Consider the following 21,870-nt stretch of genomic DNA (forward strand, 5'->3'; position numbering starts at 1 on the left):
CGACGACGACGATGGTGTGGTGGAAGAATAGGTATAAAAAATTAATCATACACGCGTTTTACCGCCACCGTCACGGTCCAGTATAGTCGTATCGTACGCGACTCAATTTTCGAAAACTTCGTCAAGAGATAGTCAATGAATGCGTATTATTAGTATTGTACAATATTGCTACGGTGGAGTTGGTGTTGTGGAAGCACGTAAAAATATTAGACGTAAATATTGCCAGCGTTATTATATCGTATAATTTTACACGCAGCGTGCGGCGTTTTAAAACAGAAAAGTTATACGTATATGCAACTATACACTTGTGAAAGATTTAATGGAACAAGTATGTACATTCGATGACTAAGCCTTGCCCGTGTAGATCTTTGGGTTAGGTCTCACAATATTCTTTTTTTTGTTTTTTAAAACAAATTTAAAAAAACAAATTTTAAAATTATTAGATATAATTATTCTAGGAATGATGTGTAAAAATGTGCGTTTGATACATTGTACGCGAACTGTGATAACTACTAATGACTTCATCACAAACGCGTACACGCTATTGTATTGAATATCTATTTATCTATTTTTTATTATGCGTGATACATTTATTTATAATTTATAATAATATACCATCCACGATTTTAAATATTAAAAATTATGAATAATTTAGAAAGTAGCTTTACAAGCTTACAACTAAGTACCTACTAAGAATTTGATACTTATTTTTGATCATCATTGAAAATTGTTTTCCAAAAGTGCTTTTTTGATATGAATACTTTGTTTAAAATAAGACGTTGTAGTAACAATTTTGATTTTGAATTTTAAGTAAATACTGTATTAATTCGTAAGTAATTCAGTTTTAACATAATTTAATTATAATTGAAGTAATATAACTTAAAGTATTCACTAAAAACGAGAATGTCGCCTTAGCCCGTATTGGGTCCTTTGTAATGTTTGCGGATAGGGGCTTTTTTATTAAATCTACTACTAGTACCTACATATTCATCTACCGATTGCATTAAGAAGATCGCTGATAAATTGAATTCCTTTGTAACCATTGAGATCGAAATATATAATATTATTATTAATCATAAAGCGAATTGAACATGCGTAAAGTTGCAGAAGCGTTTTCCATATATTAATAAAATCGATGATAATATTAAAATAATGTATTCCAATTAATTCGACATAATGTTTGCTTTTATTTCTTCTTTTTAAGCTATTTATATATACAAACTAACTTACCTAAGCGTTAGTGCGTGTATATTGTTATTAATCACGTATGTGATGCTTAACGATTGAAACAAAATACTGTATGTCGTCAAATAATGAGTATGTATTATATCTGTAAATCGTTTTAATAAATATTATGAATGGACAATGGTTTATATGATATAACTTTCGTTTATGTCCTACTCTATACCGAATTAATTATAATACATCAATGAATGCTGATCGATCGTTCATTATTTTTAAGTTTCTATAAAATATTTCAATTAGATGCGACTTACAAATGATATGGTTATTACGTGTTACTTGTGGCAGCATGGGCGGTTTTTACTATAACCAGTTTCAATTTTATTCAGTACAATTTTATAATAGCTACATAAAAATTGAGATGGTCTAATAGTGTTTTAGAATTTCAGATAAAGACTTGGATACGTATATCGTATATGTCATGAAATATTTAAAAATGAAAAAACAACTTTGATCTAGTTGATATTTATCAAAATATAAAATTTAAAATTAGGTACTTATAATTTCTCAATCCTATGAAAGTCGTTTATATAAAATGAAAATTTCACTATTATACACTTTAAAGTATATTGTTACCTAATTTATGTTCTAGTGAAGATTTAAAAATTGGAATAAGAATTAGAAATTTTTCATAGATGTTAAACCTATTTGTCTATTCTCTCAAAAATCAAACAAAATTAGCAAATTCAAAATCAACTGTCTAAATAACATAATATGACAAATAATTACACCAGACTCAATTAAAATCGTCCATTCATCTGTCAAAATACTAAAAAAAGCATCTTCGATCATTATTTAACAATATAAAATTTATAACCGTCGCATAACTGCGAACTCAAATTTATTTAGTTTTTTAATTTTGTTTCTTGTTTTTATAATACATGCATAATGCGTATGTATTAAAATTTGAATATAGTTTTATTCACCCAATAACGATGAAAGTTTAAAAGTATAATAAAAAAATATATTATAATATTGTATACACCTAGTCACACCATACGCACATACCGTTTATTGTTTTGTTATAACACTCAATAATATTATATAGTAATTAGCGAATTATATCGCAATTTAAATGCATTGATTGTAGTAGATTCATTGATGTGTAACGTTTGATTCCTACTTCATTAGTGCTGATGATAAAGCGTTAACGTTAATTTTTTGTTAAATATACAAAATAGATAGTGCTGAATTAGGTAACGCTCCAAAATTTTTCTTTCAGGGGTAGGTATATTCTTGTTGACTGTTCTATCGTAATCACGCGTTCATGCTATTAAACTACGAATAAAATGTAGAATGCTATATACATTTTTACTTAACATACAATGCATTTAAAGACCGATAGTTACAAATATGCAAACATTTAGTAGTATAGTTACGAAGAAAAACGAAATTTAAATTGTTTAACGGCACCACATTAAACAAATGGATAAATCTTATTATTTAATAAAATTATATTGTGTACATTTAATAGGTATAATAAAATAGCTGTTTCTATACAAAATTGATTTGGAAATGTATTATCAACAATTTGCCAATTGCCAATATTAAATTTACAAACTAATTGTTTATTTTATTTTTATTTGTATATTCGTATTAAAATTCCAAATATTTTTAACATGTAGTTATATAACGAATTATAATTAAAATCTCTAATCATTATGATTTTATTTCTTCAACGAATTATTGTATATACATGATAAAATACATCAGTATAATCAGTGTCTAAAAATGTCATAAATATAACTATATCACATAGATTTATAATAATTATTAGACCATTTAAATGTTTATACATTTGAAATTTTGCTAAAATATTTTTGAAAATAAATGAAACTTGTAGAGATCAATAAAATATTTCAATAATTACACGCTTAATATACAGTGGAAACAAATAACTTTGCACCCTCTGAGAGAACTAATAAGCAAAATGTGTAAATTAAATGGGTTAACAATTTTATTTGAAATTATTGGCTGACTTTCGATTTGAACGGGGACTTAATTACCAACATTCCGATCAACCAATACAAATGTCTATATAATATATACCTACTTAGATATTACAGCACACATTCTTTCCGTATTTTGCCATAATATAATTTTTTCGATCTTTTCTCTTTTTATTCTCTTTCCCTGTCTCTCTTTATTCTACCACGTGAGTTCCAGCTCGCCTCGGGCCATTGAACACCGGTGCAGGGCGACTTTGACGACGAAGACGAACGGTTCCTATCCTGCCCGGTCACTTGTTTTATTCATCGCCACATAACTCGCACGCTCTGATTTCTTTCTTTTTTTTTTTTTACCTCCAATTTGGCTGCCGCCGATTCTATTTTACTATACGTATATACGTGTGCACGAGTTCCGTATTTTCTAACTTTATATCCGTCATCCGCGGTCGGGCACCCACGCCCAATACACCTACCGTGCCCATGGTTTAATCCGGAACAGTCGCCGCCGCCAGGTGAGCCGCTATATGCATGCCGTCGCGGGTGTTTTTATGTTATGTCACTGTCGGAGGGTCACTAACCCAATCGACAGAAAAAATAAGCGTTTTGTATAATATATTATAATATGCTCATTACCTCGAATTCAACGGAGAGGATGCGCAGTGATTTGGCTGGCGATTATTGTTTGATAATTATTTTTTTCATTTTTAAGTCGGTTATAACTTATAACTCATAATTAGAAATAATATTTACGTTTATGTATGAATTTAAGATTCTAAAATATGTAAAAATGAATACATATTATACTTACTAGATAAGCTTTTTATAAACTTAGAAAAATGCAAAATGTGATAATAGGAGTAAGTATTAAAATTATTGAAAAAATACAAACTTTTATTAATTTAAAATTATTATTTGGAAATAGTCTAAAATCTAAATATTATCTTGTGATCATAACCATATTTATTGCGATGAGCTGTAAAATGTGCATCCTCCAATTAACGAAAATTCATAACACACAACATTTAACAACAATCACTACAATTAATCACTTAAAATTAAACAAGCCATATTTTTATCGATGTATTTATATTAGAATCAATCATTTAGTCAGATACTTTCGTAAAAAAAATAAAATAGAGAACTATATTGTATATAACACCTAATAATTATTGAAAAATATGTATCTCTATAAGTTAAATTTAAATCATTTAAAAAATATTTAACATTTCGTCGAGTTGATAAATTATAGATTTATATTATGATATTATTACACTAAGCGCTAATACGCGTATCTTCTCGCACACAACTTTAATTACAGTAATTTCCTCTTCCCCTTTATAATCATTGTCTATCGAGTAATAAGCCCTATATTATAGTTAAGATGATTGAAACTATATACAATAGGAAAACAATTGATTTAACTTGCTTTCCGTGAAATTATAAAAAAAAAAAATAGAATCAAAAATGTTTCGTTACATACTATAGTTATAAGAGCATAATTCTCATATTCTAAGATACCTAGGATATCCAGTAGGTAGCATATATTAAGCAAGTTACACGATTACTTCATTTTTATTTTACAAGTGAACGATTCTATTGATGTCAATGGAAAAGCGTGACTTTTGATTTTTATATTTTATGGTGATTCATGATAACTATAAGTATTAGTCTAGCTTTTACCAAATATTATTGATAATAACCTTCAAATTATTAGGTGAAATTATTTAATTTATTAATACTATTAATTTTATCGGGTAATTGATAGCAATAACTGTCGGGGATTATCAATATGTACTATTTACATATATGTACAATTATACTCAATTAATTTATAACGGTATTCAGAGATGGTCACTATTTACTTGATGGTCGTGTATTACCATAATATATATAGATATTAATATGGTCATTGATATTATCAAAAATTTTCTTTTTTGTTAATCAATAGTCGAAACAAATAAAGGCAAAGATAATTTAAAGCTGTTAAAAAATATTGATTATATTATCACAGAAGAAGGATATTAAAATATTTACTAATGGAGTAAAAATAACTCCATACTTTACAATTTGAAAAAAGAGTTACGTTATTGTATTTTTAGCTCAAAAAATCTGGATTTAAATTATACATTTTTTCTTGAGAATTGGGCATGTTTAACTATGTTAAGAGGCCGCCGCACCCGCATGTGTTGTCTCCGTCTTACAACATAGCAAATTTTCATTCAGAAAAATCTATTTTATGTTTTTAGCTTTAATATTAGAGTAAATTAACCTATTATCAAACTTAGAGGTAAAAATTATATCTAGGCCACCACAGGCTTTTATTAATACTATAATTTTAAAGTGAGTTATGAAATTTTGAAATTTTAATATTTTATATAGGTATAACTTAGTTAAAAATTAAAATATCAATAAAAGCCTATATGATGGCCTTACTTTTAAGTTTAACAATAGGCAAATTTATTCTAAATTAAAGCTAATAACAGCATAAAATGGATTTTCCTAAACATAAATTTGCTATATTGTATGTATGTAAGATGGAGATACCACATGCGGGTGCGACGTCCTCTTAAATTTCATAATAATAGATTTCTTTGAGCATCTCAAGAAATTAAATTCAAATATGAAAGGTTACTAATACCTAATAAAAAGGTTACTAGTACCTAATAAAAATGTTTTAATATTATCAGACAAAATTATGGCTTTCATCAAAAATTTAATCTGTAAAAAATAAAATTTATCGAAAAAATCTATATTAATATTTCCACGTACTTATGAATAATAATATTATTTTTTTCTTTTAATAATCGATTCTATCATTCTGTTTGAAATTTGATGATAAAATAAATAAATATTATCAAAATAATAAACGTGTTTTGTATTAAAATATGATGAATAACGATTGGGGGGGGGGGGGGGGAGGGGGTAGTATGTACGATAGATCTTTGAAGAATGTCTATTTTTATTTATGACTTTATCATAAAAATTAAATTTATTTATATGTTACCTAATAGTAAAATATAAGTAAATTAATAAAAAAATCCACTAAAATGGAGTAAAAAAAAAAAAAAATAATAAAGAAAAATTATCTTTGTGAGGAAATATTTGTTCTGTGACCAATTTATGGACAGTAAAGCGTATTATAATTACAAAAAAGTTGAAAACAACTGATATAATATGATATGTTAGCTTTAATATCATTATTAAATACATAACTACAAGTCGTTCATATTAAGGACAACAATTTACACGACAAGAAAAAAAACAGTAAATTAACGTATAATATATTACGAACATTAAAAATAAAAAAAAAAATAATAATAATAACGTAGTATAAAAACAATTAATTCAAACACTTAATAGCGTTATGGGTAACTGACGATCGATGGAATAGATTTGAATTCAGATTTTACAGTGTTATATTTGTGAACTATGAACCAGAGATTATAATTTACATAATAAAGTAAATTAATTATTATGATGATATTTCAATATTTAATTCTATTTTTACGTTAAGGTATAAAAAGTTATATTTAAAATTATGTAATATTAAACAATTTATGATTTGTGTTTTCTATTAAACCAAATGAAATATATTTATAAATACAGCCCCTACGACATACTTATTTATTCGATTATTTTGGCACACGTTCTAACGATTATTAAGTATAATTTTTATAAAAATACTATTTGTATATACGTATACTGTAATTATTAATTATTTAAGTTAAAATGATTTACTTTCAAGCCGAAAAAAAATTAAAGTAAAAATAGATGTTTTTATATCACTGTTGTCGCGGTAACACATTTTTCATGTTCTTATCAATAACTCATATTATAATGTAAATTAAATAATTAAACTTTAACCACGTTTTCTGGATGAGGGAACAATTCTAAACAGCTGTTTTAAAAACTAATATTTTCATTATTTCCTTAACATTTAACCATGTCCCCATTTTACCCCATGGCCTCGTTTTGCCCCACGTTCCCCTATTATATTTATTCATATTCAAATTTTATATAATTACTTAAATATTTTAATGATTTAATTAAAATAAAAAACATAGTAACTATTGTATTAGAGCCATCAAATAAATAAACTTCAAGAATGTAGCATACAAATATTTTGATTTTTCTTGAACTTTATGAACAAAATAAAGAAATTATGAAGTGCGTATATTTTAATTATAAATTACTTATTTTAATCAAGTTAATACAATTATACAATAATCATTAATCTGATTACTGTGGGTGATATAATTCTATGATTTTTAACTTAGTCATTTACTATAATTTTAATGTACTCGGGTCTTGCCAATAATGATTATTAGACTTATTAATTAATTAAATCATATACTCAGCGTTGCCTATTTAAATTTAAAAAAATTAAATTTTTTCTCAATAAAGTATTATTGAAATCAATTGATTTCAAATAATTTTAAACATTTTTATTAGATTGATTTTATAACTTTATTGTATAATAATATTTTTCTATTTACGTATTTCCAATAAGATATTTTACAAGATTATTATAAGACATGAATGAAAATAATGTTTTTAATGGTACCTACCTATAAAAGATTAGGTTAGATATAGTTTATAAGTAAAAGGTATGTTGAGGAATTTTTTCATTTTTAAATTTGAATTTATTTAAATATTTGTAATTTATAATTTATGTTTAGGTATAATTTATATAAAAATACAATTATTAAAAAAAAAATTAAACTTCTTTTGATAAAAAGAAAACATCTAAATTAAAATGATGTACGTATTAAACTCATTTTACAGATTTATATCATTTTTAATAAATTTTATAAAAATGAGTTTAAATTCGCTCATTGTATTTAATCATGCGAAAACTCCTAAATTTATTTACAATTCCATGTCCAGTTACTTAGACTTAAATATACTTGATAAGTGAAAAATTGTTCTTGCTTCTTTTAAAATAATATTAAATTTCATTACTAGAAAAAATTAATAAATTAACAAATAAATTGTATTAAAATACAATGTAAAACATTAGAAGTAAACTTATTAGGTATATTATCTTCTTCACGTACCAGAAATACTCGGAAGAAATAATTTGCCCACATTGAGTACTCAATCCGTATAGAAAACTTATAAAAATGATTTAGTTGCCTATTTTATTTCAGTAACTTTTATAGAATTTATTTTTTATTTAGACATTTATTCGTCGTTGATCATGCATTTGGTTTACTTATAATATATTAAACATTTATGGTAAATTACTCACGTTAGTCCAATCATCAAAAAACGTATCCATGCCGGAAGAAAGAACGATTTTCAAAATTACAAAAAACACATACGAGTGCAAACGCTATACTATCCAGTAAAAATAAAAACAAATGACAATTTTTTATTCATATTTTTTAGTCGCATGCAATAACACAAAATTTGTCAAGGAGTAGGAGAACGATATAGATAAAAGACCTGTTACGTTATCAAAATACAAACGACATTGCCTCTATATTACATGATTTACACGAACTACAGAAAGGTTTAAAAGGTTATTTAGACGTAATCGCGATTTTCATTTAAAACCTGCTGATCTGCCTGATGCGCACATAAACTTGTCGACAAAAAGGTTATCAAAGTCTATATCGACGTATATTGGAAAGCTATTTGATACGGTCCTGCAGAGAGGCTAGAGCACTACTATGTACTGATGTATCGATACTATGTATTTATTTACCAAATGTCGCACTCTATAAGGTTAGTCATACACGTCAATAACCGATAATATTGGAAATAATGATCAAAAACTATAAATATTCATAAGAAAAAAATTCATAGATAATTTTGCTGTGGAAAAAATTAACTTAAATTGACTTCAACCCAAATATATACGATAGATATGTAAAAAAAACTATTTTAAATTACAACTAAATTAATAATAATTGATTATTTTTTTTTTATCTTTAGTTAAACGATTTATGTTTATAGAAATATACAACTTTAATTTAATTATGTGATGAAAAATATAACATACTTTTTATATAATTATTATTTATTATATTTGTTCTAATTGTGTATGTTACATGTTTAATTTAATATAGGTAGAGTAAAAAGATACGAGTACATACTATAAATATTTTTCACGATTTACAATGAAATAATTGGTTTAATAATTAAAATTATTTCCAAAAAAAATTGTTAATTTTTCCTATCATTATGATAAATTGATAACTGATGAGTACCTACTGAAAACTTTCCAGAATACTAACTAGACCCAAATTTATACCAAAAACCATTCACAAAGTTGAAAATTGGTTTTTTCTACTCTTAAAGATAACGTTATGCAAACAAAAAACTACCCATCATTACAAGATATTTACCAATCCACTGAAAATCTGAATTAAACGTTGTTCTACGTAAACTGTAAAATCTAAACAGTTTATATTTAAACTATTTTACTCTGATTTAAGTTTAAAAAAAAACAATACAAGCTTTTTATTGTTCTATTTCCTAAATGAAAAAGTACACCAAAATTGGACTACTTTCGAAATATAAAAATAATTAAAACTTATATTTTATTTAACTAGGTATATCTTGGTCATAATATTTAAGATATTTTTTTAAATTCAACTATCGCATATTATTTTTGACAGTAAATATCCCTAAAATAATGTTTTAAATCAAGTTTTTTTTATTTTTTGTTTAAGTGCCTTAAAACTTTTTTATTTATTAAACTATTCATATTGATAATATAATTAAAAATACAGTACATTTTTACAATTTTATAAGTTTATTATTAGCGAAATATACCTATGTAAATAATAATCAAATAACATTGATTTAATAATTTTTAAATACTAACATATTTAAGTATACAAAATTATAATTATTAAGTTTCATGGGTACAATAATTCAAATATTTAACCACGAAATACTCTAAGTACAGGTGTGGTTTATAAATACACTTACTATATTGTTATACATCTTCTTTGTTAGACATTAAGATTTGTGTTTTTATAATTTATTGTATTTGTAATTATATAATTATACTCTTAGCAACAAACAAATAGCGATATTAATTAATGGTGTGTAAATTCGTTTGGATAAAATCTGGTGCATTTTAGTCTATAAATCATTATATTATGATACAATCTATAAGTATTTAAAAACCAATACCCAATTGAAATAAGTGGCATGTTGATGTTATTTTTATTTAGTGTTACCATGTTAAGTTTAAATAGTTTTACGTTCATTGACTTTATGGTGATTTCCAATAGAATTATCGCTAAGCTATATTTTAATTCTAATTTATCGGTAATTGTATTTGTTTGTCACCACTTAACATTATTATACCTAAATAGTGTGTTACAGATTTGTGGTCCTATTTTCAGTTTAAAGTTGTCAAGTTAAAATGTTGTAATAAGGGTGTCTGAATCGATGGGTTTTTAAGCTTATTTATAAAATCTCGATACGTCACCGATAAAAAAATAAATAAATATCTATAGCATCTAGTCGACAGCAATAAGCCTAAAAGGCATTTAGGCGAGATCAAAATCGGAATTAAAAAAATAAAAATACTTTTTCTCATTTTGTAATTAACTGGTTTTGGTAGCCGACGCCCAACTGCCTTCCATTCTATAAACGGTTTTTGTTTCGAGTTTTCAAACCCCCAAAGCTCAATAGCATACAAAATAAGATAATTAACATAGTGAAGGTTTAAAACGATTTACCGATAATATCGACAGATATACAAATGTACAGAACAATTTGTCGGCTATGATCATTCTATAGACAAACCTTATTATATTGATGTTAATAGTCATTCGGAAGGTCAACTTCGGGGTAATAATCATATTCGTTGTCTTTATAATATTTGTTATTATAATACATTATTATTACTGTGCTTAGACAAGTTAATATGTCAACAGTGTCAACAGTAATTACTGATTAGACATATAGCATATGTAACTGAATTTTATTAATTGATATAATTGATAGTTATACTAAATTTAAGTTAACAATATACGAACAATGACCCTATTATAAATTATTAATATATTTTAATTTTTAACTAAAATGTATTAATCATAAAAAAAAGAGAGAGAATTAGGTAACCACTCTGTTGTTAAGAAAGAGGTGTCGAATGAATCTCGTCATTGAATAGTAAATCACTGTAAAATATATCTGTTAAATTTGAATTCAATGATAAATCATTGTGTACGAAAAACGTTTTTTAGCAATGACAATCAGCCTATAATCTATATTACTAGGTATATTTGATGATACATTCATATTTTTATTAATTATTTAAGTACTCTATTTTACTATTGGTAATACTAATACAGTAGGTTAAATTTATTTTTACCGAAAACATTGCATTCGATTATATTGTCATATTGTGTATAAAATATAATAATATACGTTAAAAATTTCAAGTACCCATGAATAATATCTTTAAATTGCAAAAAATAACTATGAAATTGTTATTGTTTGTTTAAATATTTGATTTTGTCCAAATCTGAGTTTAAAATTCCTATTATAAAAAAACTATGTTTGTAACTTTTTTTATGAACTTTTAGCCACAGTTTGAACTATTTAAGAATACAATTATATCAAATGGCAGATTTTCATTTAAAAAAATTTAGTTTTACGTACAAATTTCCATTTTTTCTTATTTTTATCCTTGGTTTATTTCAGCAACACTAACAAGTATTTTTTACTGTTGATCTCACAAAATACCAACTAATTTCAATTTTCTATTAAAAAATGTTTCTAAAAATTGTAAATTGAAGTATTTTTATAAATTCAAGTGATAATGATACGCAAAAAAAATAAAAAGTAAAAATAAAAACATACATCATTGAAAAATCAATACGTTCATCGACCCGTTTAGAATCTAAAATACTATATCTTATAATAATACCTCTTGTATTTTTAGTATTTAAGTCTCAAACATATTTAAAAGTATAATACGATCATAATATAATTATAATTTATAACTTAGGTATATAATAATATACAAGAACACCCAGACTGGTACCATGTAATGCAAATGCATTATATATACGTACTTAATAAAGATACTTAACAGACTTATGAAACAGCAGTCAAAAGACAGTAGTATAATTTGTTTAGGGTCTATAAAGGCACTCAATATTTTTTATGCTTAATTTTAAATGTTTAAAACAAATGTTATGACTAAACTTATTTATTAACTGCTGTGATCTTAAAATTCCTCTATATACCATTATCTATAAACGAGTATTTTATTCACAAAATTAAATCAAAAGTGGATATTTTGTTTAGGTATGATATAACGTATTATAAAATAATAATTAAAAATGACTTAGGTAAGTTATTTTAAGATTTTCATACTATATAAACTATACGAGCCATACTTAAGTATATCAAGTTATGCAATCGTCTATAGGAAGTTTCATTGTTATATAATCACCAAAAATCTTGTTAATACAGTATAATATATATATTTTTAAACTCATAAGATCTAATATATTTATACAAAGATATCAATTTTCTTCGTTTTTAGTTTTTATTAACATTAAATTCATTAAATTATTTAATATTTTTTATGAATAAGTAACATTCAATACATATTTCATCATGAAATATGTAACAATTTTCATGTAACAATAAAGTAAGTAACATCTTACCGTGTGCGGTATCATTGTATTTAGTGTTACATATCAAAAAATATAAATTTTACGAAAAATAATTATATTACACATTCATTTATTAAATCAAATTGTTTTCTCTCAAAGTAACATAGAAATCTCGAGAATTTCTAATTAATAAAAATTAGCAAAAAATAGTAAAATGGGTACAATTTAATAATTTAATTTGATATTATACTTGTAACTGTTATATATAGTAATTAAATTTTATCATAAAAATAACGATTTGTTTCTAATTAAAAATAAACAATAACAAAATTGCAAAACTTATTTAACTCTTCATCAAAAATAAATAGGGGATAATTTAAACATGTTTTATAATCTCTTGAGTTATTGTTTTAAATTAATGTCTAAATACTTTTAATAATTATATTGATATTAAAAGCATGATTAAACTTGATAAAATTAATTTAATACAGACTACCCATACCTCAAGTTTCCTAAATAATAAATATATTTTAATATATTTTACATCATAATTATATTCCATAACTTTTATAATACAATTATACTTGATGTAAAAATAAAACATATAATTATCATCAATTAAATGCATGTCTCAGTTTTATCTTTAAAACACTATTATTTAATATGAACAAAAACTAACAAAAAAATTACATAATTTATGTAAAATTTCACATTTAAACTTAATTTAATAACAGCAGATGTCTCCAATAAATAGAATATAAATAATTATAATTGCAAGAATATTCTACAAGTTACAATAAGCAATTGAAAATTTATAAATGTGCAAGTCTTAAGTATCATTTTTATTCTGTTTGTAGATTATATACGATATACCCTAATACTTCATTATTAGTAATGCGTTGTTTTAAAATTATTTTTATTGTGTAACTTAACATGTTATTCTATTAATTAAAATAATAATAATTTTAATAATAACGTATTATTTGTAATGTAATGACTCGATGGTAGTTATTTTATATTTACGGTTTAATTAAATCGCATTAGTATTTAATTGTTACAATAATATATCAACAGTTATATTTTTTTACATAATTTTTATGCAGCTATAAATATTTACTATAGATTACATTAGTTAAATCTGAATTCTTACTTTTATTTTTAATATACCGTATTAATCTAATCATTTGTCGTCAAGTTAATTCATATTGATATAAAATATAATAATTTACATATTGTATTATAACATATCTATATGTATATTGTAATCGAACTATGGTACTATACTGAATTATATGTCTTTATAATGTTTATAAAGAATATTAATAAGATTAAGAATCTCAAGATCTGTATTCACTTTCAATGTTTTGCATTCCAATAACATCAATAATTATCAAATTATCGTTATTCTCTATTAGAATAATTATGAAATATTTAATGAGTCTTATGACGAGACTAGCACATTAAAACATGCATACATATGCAAGTTCCTACGTGGTGACAAAAATGAGTTATGTTAATTTTTTAACACAACGATTTAATTGTAATTAATATCGCATAAAATAAAAACATAAAATTGTGACCCACCACAAAAAAATCAGAAAAAAACATTTAATTATAAAAATTTATAAGCTTTAGAAATAAATTACGGAAATCATTTTTAAATTTTATTCTAATTTATGATTGTAATGTAGGAATTATTTTGTTGATAATATACAAAAGTATAAATTTCATATTGATTAATTTTTTTTTTTTTAATTTATTTTAACCACATAAACTACATATTATATGACGCAAGTTTATTCTGAGACTGAATAATATATTTTTACTAAGAAATTTATAAGTTTATCGCTGTGAAAAAATTAATGTACGTCACTCATTTTTCTTACCGAATAAATGTACTAATATAATTTCAATTTTACCAAATTATTGTATTCATACATTATCTAAAAAATACACTCATAGAGAAAATAGAAACAAACATATTATTATTATGACTTCCTTTTATCCGTTATATTGTATAAAAACTTACATTCACCATTAAAATCAAACCCCTAATTTGCACTAAATTATAAATTCTTTCAAAATATTACACAAAAAACCCATAATAAATAATATGTCTAAAAATTAAGAAACCACTTATAATATAATATACGATTAATATGATATATTTACATTACACCTGCATCGTACATCAAATGAAAATAAAAACAAATTCTTTCAAACTATTATTATTGTGGTGTATTGAATAATTTAATATTTTAACGAAAGTGTAAAAACAACAACAGAGCGTATACAATAACAATAGTGTAGATATAATATAGTCGTGTAATAACCAACGTAATAATACAGAACGCTGACGCATCTCTTGTATCGGGATCAGGTACTACCCACATAATAATTTATATACCTAGTAGGGTGAGGCGATATAGTAAAAATAAGATATTAATAAACACCTCATCTTATGGGATACTTTTATAAATTAACGTAATAAAACCACTTATATGGCATACGAAATCAACTAGATATTATTGTTATCAGAATGAAAATCGGTCGCGATATCAAGTCCGCGTGTATTCAAACTTTTTCATAATACAATTAATTAATACATTAAAATTTTTTTTTTGGGCAAAATAAAAATATTAATTAACAAAATTCATCAACGATAAAATCAAAATATAGTTAAGTTATATCTTATTTTTTTTATTACGATTATAAATAAATTACGTAAATATTTTACGGGACAGTTAAAATTTGTTACTATAGAAGCAATTGCCTCCCCAAAATATGGTGCTTTATAACAAATGACATAAATGCCTACAGTTAAGAATATATTATAATTATTGTTATCATATTACAATACGCATATAGATTATGCGGAGAGACTGAATTAGTGTCCTCGCTATGACATTAACCACGATCGAGTAGAGTCGCCTTCGTGAGTAGGTTTATAGATCGATGATATTAAGTGCAGAAGCATCATATTATATCATTTATTATAGATCATATTAAACGAGGAATTAGATAGACATATTTACCGATACTAATAATATCGGTCTTCTTGCCAGAGGGGTTGAAGGGAGACGATTAAGACCATATTAGAATCGCCGATAATCCTGACAGACGTACCGATTACGTTCTGTAAAGTACAGTGCAGCAAGGTGACGAGGTATATTATTCATTAAGGATTTCAAGCTACCATAACTAGTATATAGTAAATATAAATATCATTATACTAATTACACACCTTATATCGCTTATTTTTTAGTATCAAATAAAAATAATAAAAATATATTTTTAACTAATGTAATACCTTTGACATTGAATTGGTTTACACAATACATAATTTATACGTATTAAAAAAAATTGAAATTGAAAAACTTATGTAGTCATAGCTAATATGCAGTATTGAAACTTTTATGAAATGCTAATATGCTATTCATACACAATTATGAATTTATGTGAAACCTCATGGACAAAATCAAATTTTCGTTATAATTAATAATTTCGTAACATAACAATATAGCAATACTGTTTAAAATATTAAAGGGTAGCACATAATATACTCTTAAATAACTACTTGTATATGTAAAATTATCATTTATTAATTTATCTTAGCTAAATTTATTATAAGTGTTCATTATTATACGTTAATATATTATTATTTGAAAAAACTAAAATAATACTGAATAAAATAAAAAAAATATTTTCACAAATTTTTAATTTAAATGATCAGTGTTTATTATTTAATACACATATTGGTCTATCAACCATAAAAAGGAACCGAGTACAACTATCGGACTATAACTTCAACAAATACCGAGCGCAATTGATCTATCGACCAATAAATGTTTTGGACGTAATTGGTATACGAAAAAGTCGTTTTAAGCGCTGCAATATTATATATATGAAACCCCAATAATATAGTTGTCCGCGATTTGTTTCGAAATAGTCTATTATTGAGTTGTATAAACCAAGTAGCTCACTCACCCTTTGACCCGACTAATGAGCACTTTTTGTCTCACTTTTTACGAATGTATCTATACTCTATAGCAATTTTCTAGGATAATATTTTTAGGAGACAATTGTTTTTTTTAAATAAGACCCATATAACAAGTCCACCGTTGAACTTGGTTGTTTAACATCTCACAAACTACTAAAACTATTCGACCCATATTTTTTATTTTTTACCCTACTGTTACACTCCGCGCGATTTCGCGCTCGTAATCACTGCACGAAATAGTGAAGTGCCTGTATGTATAATCGACACAACCGTGATGGTTTTGTGCATTACAAACAACGATCGACTTACGCCGCAGAGCCGATGACAGGTATTCGTCATCTCGTATCGTAGTATAGGCAATTAGAGAAAATAAACAGACTTCGCTCACCTTTGCGTGTAGTGCGTAATCCATGCAGTCGCCGTACGCCGAACCGCTCTCGCTCTTGATGGCCGGCGACGTGGCGGACGTCGGGCTGCCGGACGACTGCGGTCCTGTGGCGCACACCTGCACTTCGGCCGTATCCCTCGGATACCACGGATACATTAAACAAGCGAATCGTCCACGGCGCGGACCCGGCAAACGCGCTTGAAAACGCGGAACGCGAACGGACGACAAACGGCACGGTTACGCGGACGACGGGGAAAACCGAAAAAACGAAAAAAAAAAAAAAACACCACCGACGACGACGACGACGACGATTACCTCTGTATTTGTTACCGAGGTCGTGTCGCTGTGCGAACACTAATAAATATTGGACGATCGGTACTATAGTGTGTTTGGCGTACGATTATTATAACGATTGTATAAAAATTTTTAATATTCGCGTTTCGGGGCGATCGCGCCGGGTTCGACGGTCGCGCGCCAAAATCACGTGGGGTTAAACCTGACGGCGGCGGGCCGGCGATAACTGCTCACTGCCGTGTGTATTGTACGGGAGCGATGCGCGGTGTACACGGACCGCTGTTATGGTTAGACGGAGAGAGACAGACCGCGGTCGGAATAGCAATCACTGGTCGTCGTGGTAGTTAGTCGTCGTAGTCCGCAGCGGTGGCGGCGGCGTCGGCGGCGGCGGCGGCGTCGTCGTCGTCGTCGGCGGGTTGAGCGCCGGCCCGGCCCGCAGATACACCCAACACTTGGTTGGCGGGGGGCGGGCGGGGGCGTCTTCGGGCCGTCGTGTCGTATCGTACCCACTCGGTCGCCGGCGCACGCACTCGGCACTGCAAGATACGGACGCGATACGCGCGCGTTATATTATTATTAGAAGATATAGATACCTACTTGCACGACAACGCAGCGATTATTGTTACTATTACCGTGTGATACGCGCGCCAAGGTTAAGGGCATCATTCTCGTACCTATAGTATGTGTATTATATATTGTTGCCACCGCCGCAGCCGCAACGAACTTATGGAGTTGGGCACACACAATACGTTGTACAGTGAATATAATACATAAATACAGGTACAACCATATAGGTAACAGGTACCCATACACAGTGGTGGCGACAGCCATTTTTTGCCTCATATTATATGCCTATACATATATATATATTTATAATATTGTTTTTTATTTGTTTGTTTATTTCGTTACTATTATTACTATTATTATTATTATTATTATTTTTATTTATTTTTTTTTTTATTACACTTGATACGTATTATAAACCTACCTCGCCGAGACCAGACTTGAAAGAATCTTTTAATTAATTTACGATCCCAACACCCGTCTAATCTGTTGCTCCGCCTACTTCTGCAGTTTCAGTTTCAGTCGATGATAGTGTGATGCTAAGCTTCTTACTTTTTTTTTCCACCGTCCATGAGAATAAATGTTTTCATTCTTTTTTATGCGCATCTAAATTGTATATATATTTACACCTATTATATATTATACCGAACAACCAAACTACGTTGTATAGATACCCGACAAAACGGAAAATACCGCTGGTCGTCGCGCAATGTACAGAACAGTTTTTGTGTGATTTGCGGTGTTAACGAAAAAAATTCGTTCTTACTGCTAATAGATTAGATTCAATATTACACTACAACATACGCGTCTGTCACCTATACACATAGTATACTCGTAAAACCTTGTAGCACAACCATGTATTTTAACTAACCTATGTATTATACACCTACAATCCTTTTAATTTCAAATTCGGACCACTCATAAATAAATTACATAATAAGCAATACTTAATACGTCGTTAATTTCGTATTTAACGCAATATTAAAATTTATATATTAAAGATGATTAAATTAATATTATAGTAGATTTTTATCATATTGTCAATTAAACTGAAATTAAATTATAATTGTAACCATTATTGGAACTGTGGAAGATTTTTAATTTATCCAAACACAAAACTTAATTTGCCAATTATATTAAATGTCATAAGAAGATAGATTCAGGAAAGCATAAAATAGAGCTCGCACATAACAGGCTTGTATAGTTCCACGATTATTTAAAGAAATATTTAATCATATAAGTACCTAATTAAAAATATGTAAAACATGTAAGTATAAATAATAAAGTCTATATTTATGCATGTTTTGTTGATAACGATGCGACACATATAAAAATTAAAGAATGATAGAGTATATTGACATAGATTCATCGACCAAGTATGTGTGGTTAGAAATTTTTATTGTGAAGAACAATTTATTCTAGGAGGCAAGAAGATCGACAAATATCATCGTGTTTATTGATTTTTCATAAATAAATAGACATATAGTATTAAAAAAATAATTTATCATTTTGCAAATATATACAATACACATATTATTTACATTAATCATGTATAAAGTACAAATCGATATGTAAAGTGAATTAATAATATAATCTACATTATTTATAATATTTCTAACAATTTTACGACGTAAAATTGTTATACGTTATTATTGATTATAAACACAGTAAAATAAAAGTTAGTTTAATCGCTAAAATAGAATTTTAATTAAAAATAAAAATATACTTACTGATCTTGTATTATAATAACTAGAATTTTTGATAAAAAAGTAGACCTCATATATTTGTTGGTTTTGTGCACAACAGTCAAAGAGAACTATTATTAAAGCTTTAGATTCTAGAATAGCATATTATATTACAATTAATAATTCATTTGTCATCAAATCAAAAGATGAGAATTTTATCTGTGTCTGTCTGGTATTTGTATATTTTAATTATAAACTGATATGTGAATAGGGAATATAATATACCTATTTACGCATATACATAGACTATCACACTTTAAATTAAAATATTAATAATCAAACGTCAAAATATAGATAATATTTAAATTTATAATTGTTATTAGTCAATTTACTCTAATGTTTTAACACAGTTTTGATTATGCGAGACGTAAATTTGTTATGTCTGAAACACTAAATTGGTATTATATCTGTATTTAAACTTATAAAATATTGTATTATTTATTAAAATAATTATGGTTCGCTTGATAATTGCAAAAATGAAAATGTTTATAATTAATAAGCTTAAAAATAATGAATTTAGACCTTATTGACATCTGGAATTGTATATAATCAGCTAATAAAATATATGTGCATGGTAAATAATAACTCTTCAAATTCGGTTACTTTTGAATTAAAAGTATCTAATAAAACTAACAATAAATTATAATTTATATACAATAAAACCATTATATTATATAAACGGAAAAATAATCAATATAATTGTATATATATATATATATTTATTATTTAATATTTTACCCATTAAATTACATAATTAAAAACGTTTTATAAATTCGACGGGCAAGGAGACCAACATTTTTCACGGGCATATTCCCGATTATAACTATCATAACAAATAATAATTATAAACATTAATATAATATAATTATTATTGTTCCTTTATTATGATCCAAACTTATTTTTTAATCATTAGATATTAGTTTTCTTACTACATGCATTATAGTACCTACCCTTTAAAATATTGATTTTGTTTATATTTATTAGTTTACGACAGGCATTTTTTTCTACCAAAGCTTAATTTGAATTTTAAAAAAATGTATCTAGATACTAAGTATACACCACACATTAAAATATATTAATATTTAACTATGATAAACACTAATTAATTCCATGGTCCAAATATTTTCTTCGCGTTCGCTATGACGTTGAATTGATGATTCTCTATCAAATAATTTTCTAATCACCGTTCACAAGTGTGTTACGTTTATCATATTTGAGTTTATAATTTTTCATAGCAAATATTATTATACAAGCTTGTCTGGTAATTTTTTTTTTATGAATCTCATTATTATAAAGTGACTAATCAATCATAAAATTATAAATTAAAAATCACTTTATTTCGAAGCTGCAGTGATTCTTTTTGAAAATAAAATAAGTTTATTCTTCTTCGAATTGTTTATTAACTCTATTTAATGATATAAAATTTAAAAAATCAATTTTTACTAATAAAAATTAATATTTATAGAATAGAGGGTTGATGGAAAAATAATTAGCTCAAATATTCTGAAAAGTCTTTGAATAAAATGTCTACTCAATAGAAACAATACATATTTTCTATATTCTTTAAATGTACATATTCTCTACCTATTGTTAATTTTCCGGTTTGATGTTCTTCTCATGATTTTAATGTATATTTGTAAATTGGTTTCGAAATTTTAAAATAGTTATCACTAATCAGGCGAAACGATAAAATAATAAAATTTTACCGTAGTAAATATATAAAAAATATTGTATAGGTATAGGTATGTTACTTCCCTATTATTTAATAACTTGAATCGATCGGTTAGTTTCTTGCCCAAATGATATGTATCAGCTAAGATAAATTTTGGGTTATTCGCCCAAATGAATAACGCCCAGATATTTATATATCATTTTCCTTATCATACGAGTAATTATATTAAACGCATAATATTATTAAATTACGCAAAATTGTTAATAACGTAATTTATAACATATACAATATATAAATACAACATATACATACAATACATAATAATATACGATACAATTTGCCCAGTACCATAAAAGTAATAATATTTTTTTTTTTTATTTTTTTATCATTTTACAACAGAATATCATTAAGTGCGTATGATTG

The 21,870-nt window shown here is 26.1% G+C and overlaps 1 protein-coding gene across 4 annotated transcripts in view; it reads right to left on the minus strand.

The window, feature by feature from the left end:
- The window catches only part of LOC112596296 (zinc finger protein rotund-like), a 163,150-nt gene extending 145,378 nt beyond the window's left edge, over positions 1-17,772 (minus strand). For 2 of the 4 annotated variants that reach the window (XM_025341891.1, XM_025341890.1), the window contains exon 1: positions 17,173-17,772. In XM_025341891.1, the coding sequence (XP_025197676.1) occupies positions 17,173-17,328 (156 nt within the window). In that variant the 5' untranslated portion in view covers positions 17,329-17,772. Of the gene's footprint in view, positions 1-8,442; positions 8,520-17,172 lie in introns of those variants that run through there. The other 2 variants (XM_025341892.1, XM_025341894.1) reach the window with 2 other exon arrangements.
- Between the last annotated feature and the right edge of the window lie 4,098 nt (positions 17,773-21,870).

The sequence above is a fragment of the Melanaphis sacchari genome, unplaced genomic scaffold (genome assembly GCF_002803265.2).
Source record: "Melanaphis sacchari strain LSU unplaced genomic scaffold, SCAv2.0 Contig31_pilon_pilon, whole genome shotgun sequence".
NCBI lineage: Eukaryota > Metazoa > Arthropoda > Insecta > Hemiptera > Aphididae > Melanaphis > Melanaphis sacchari.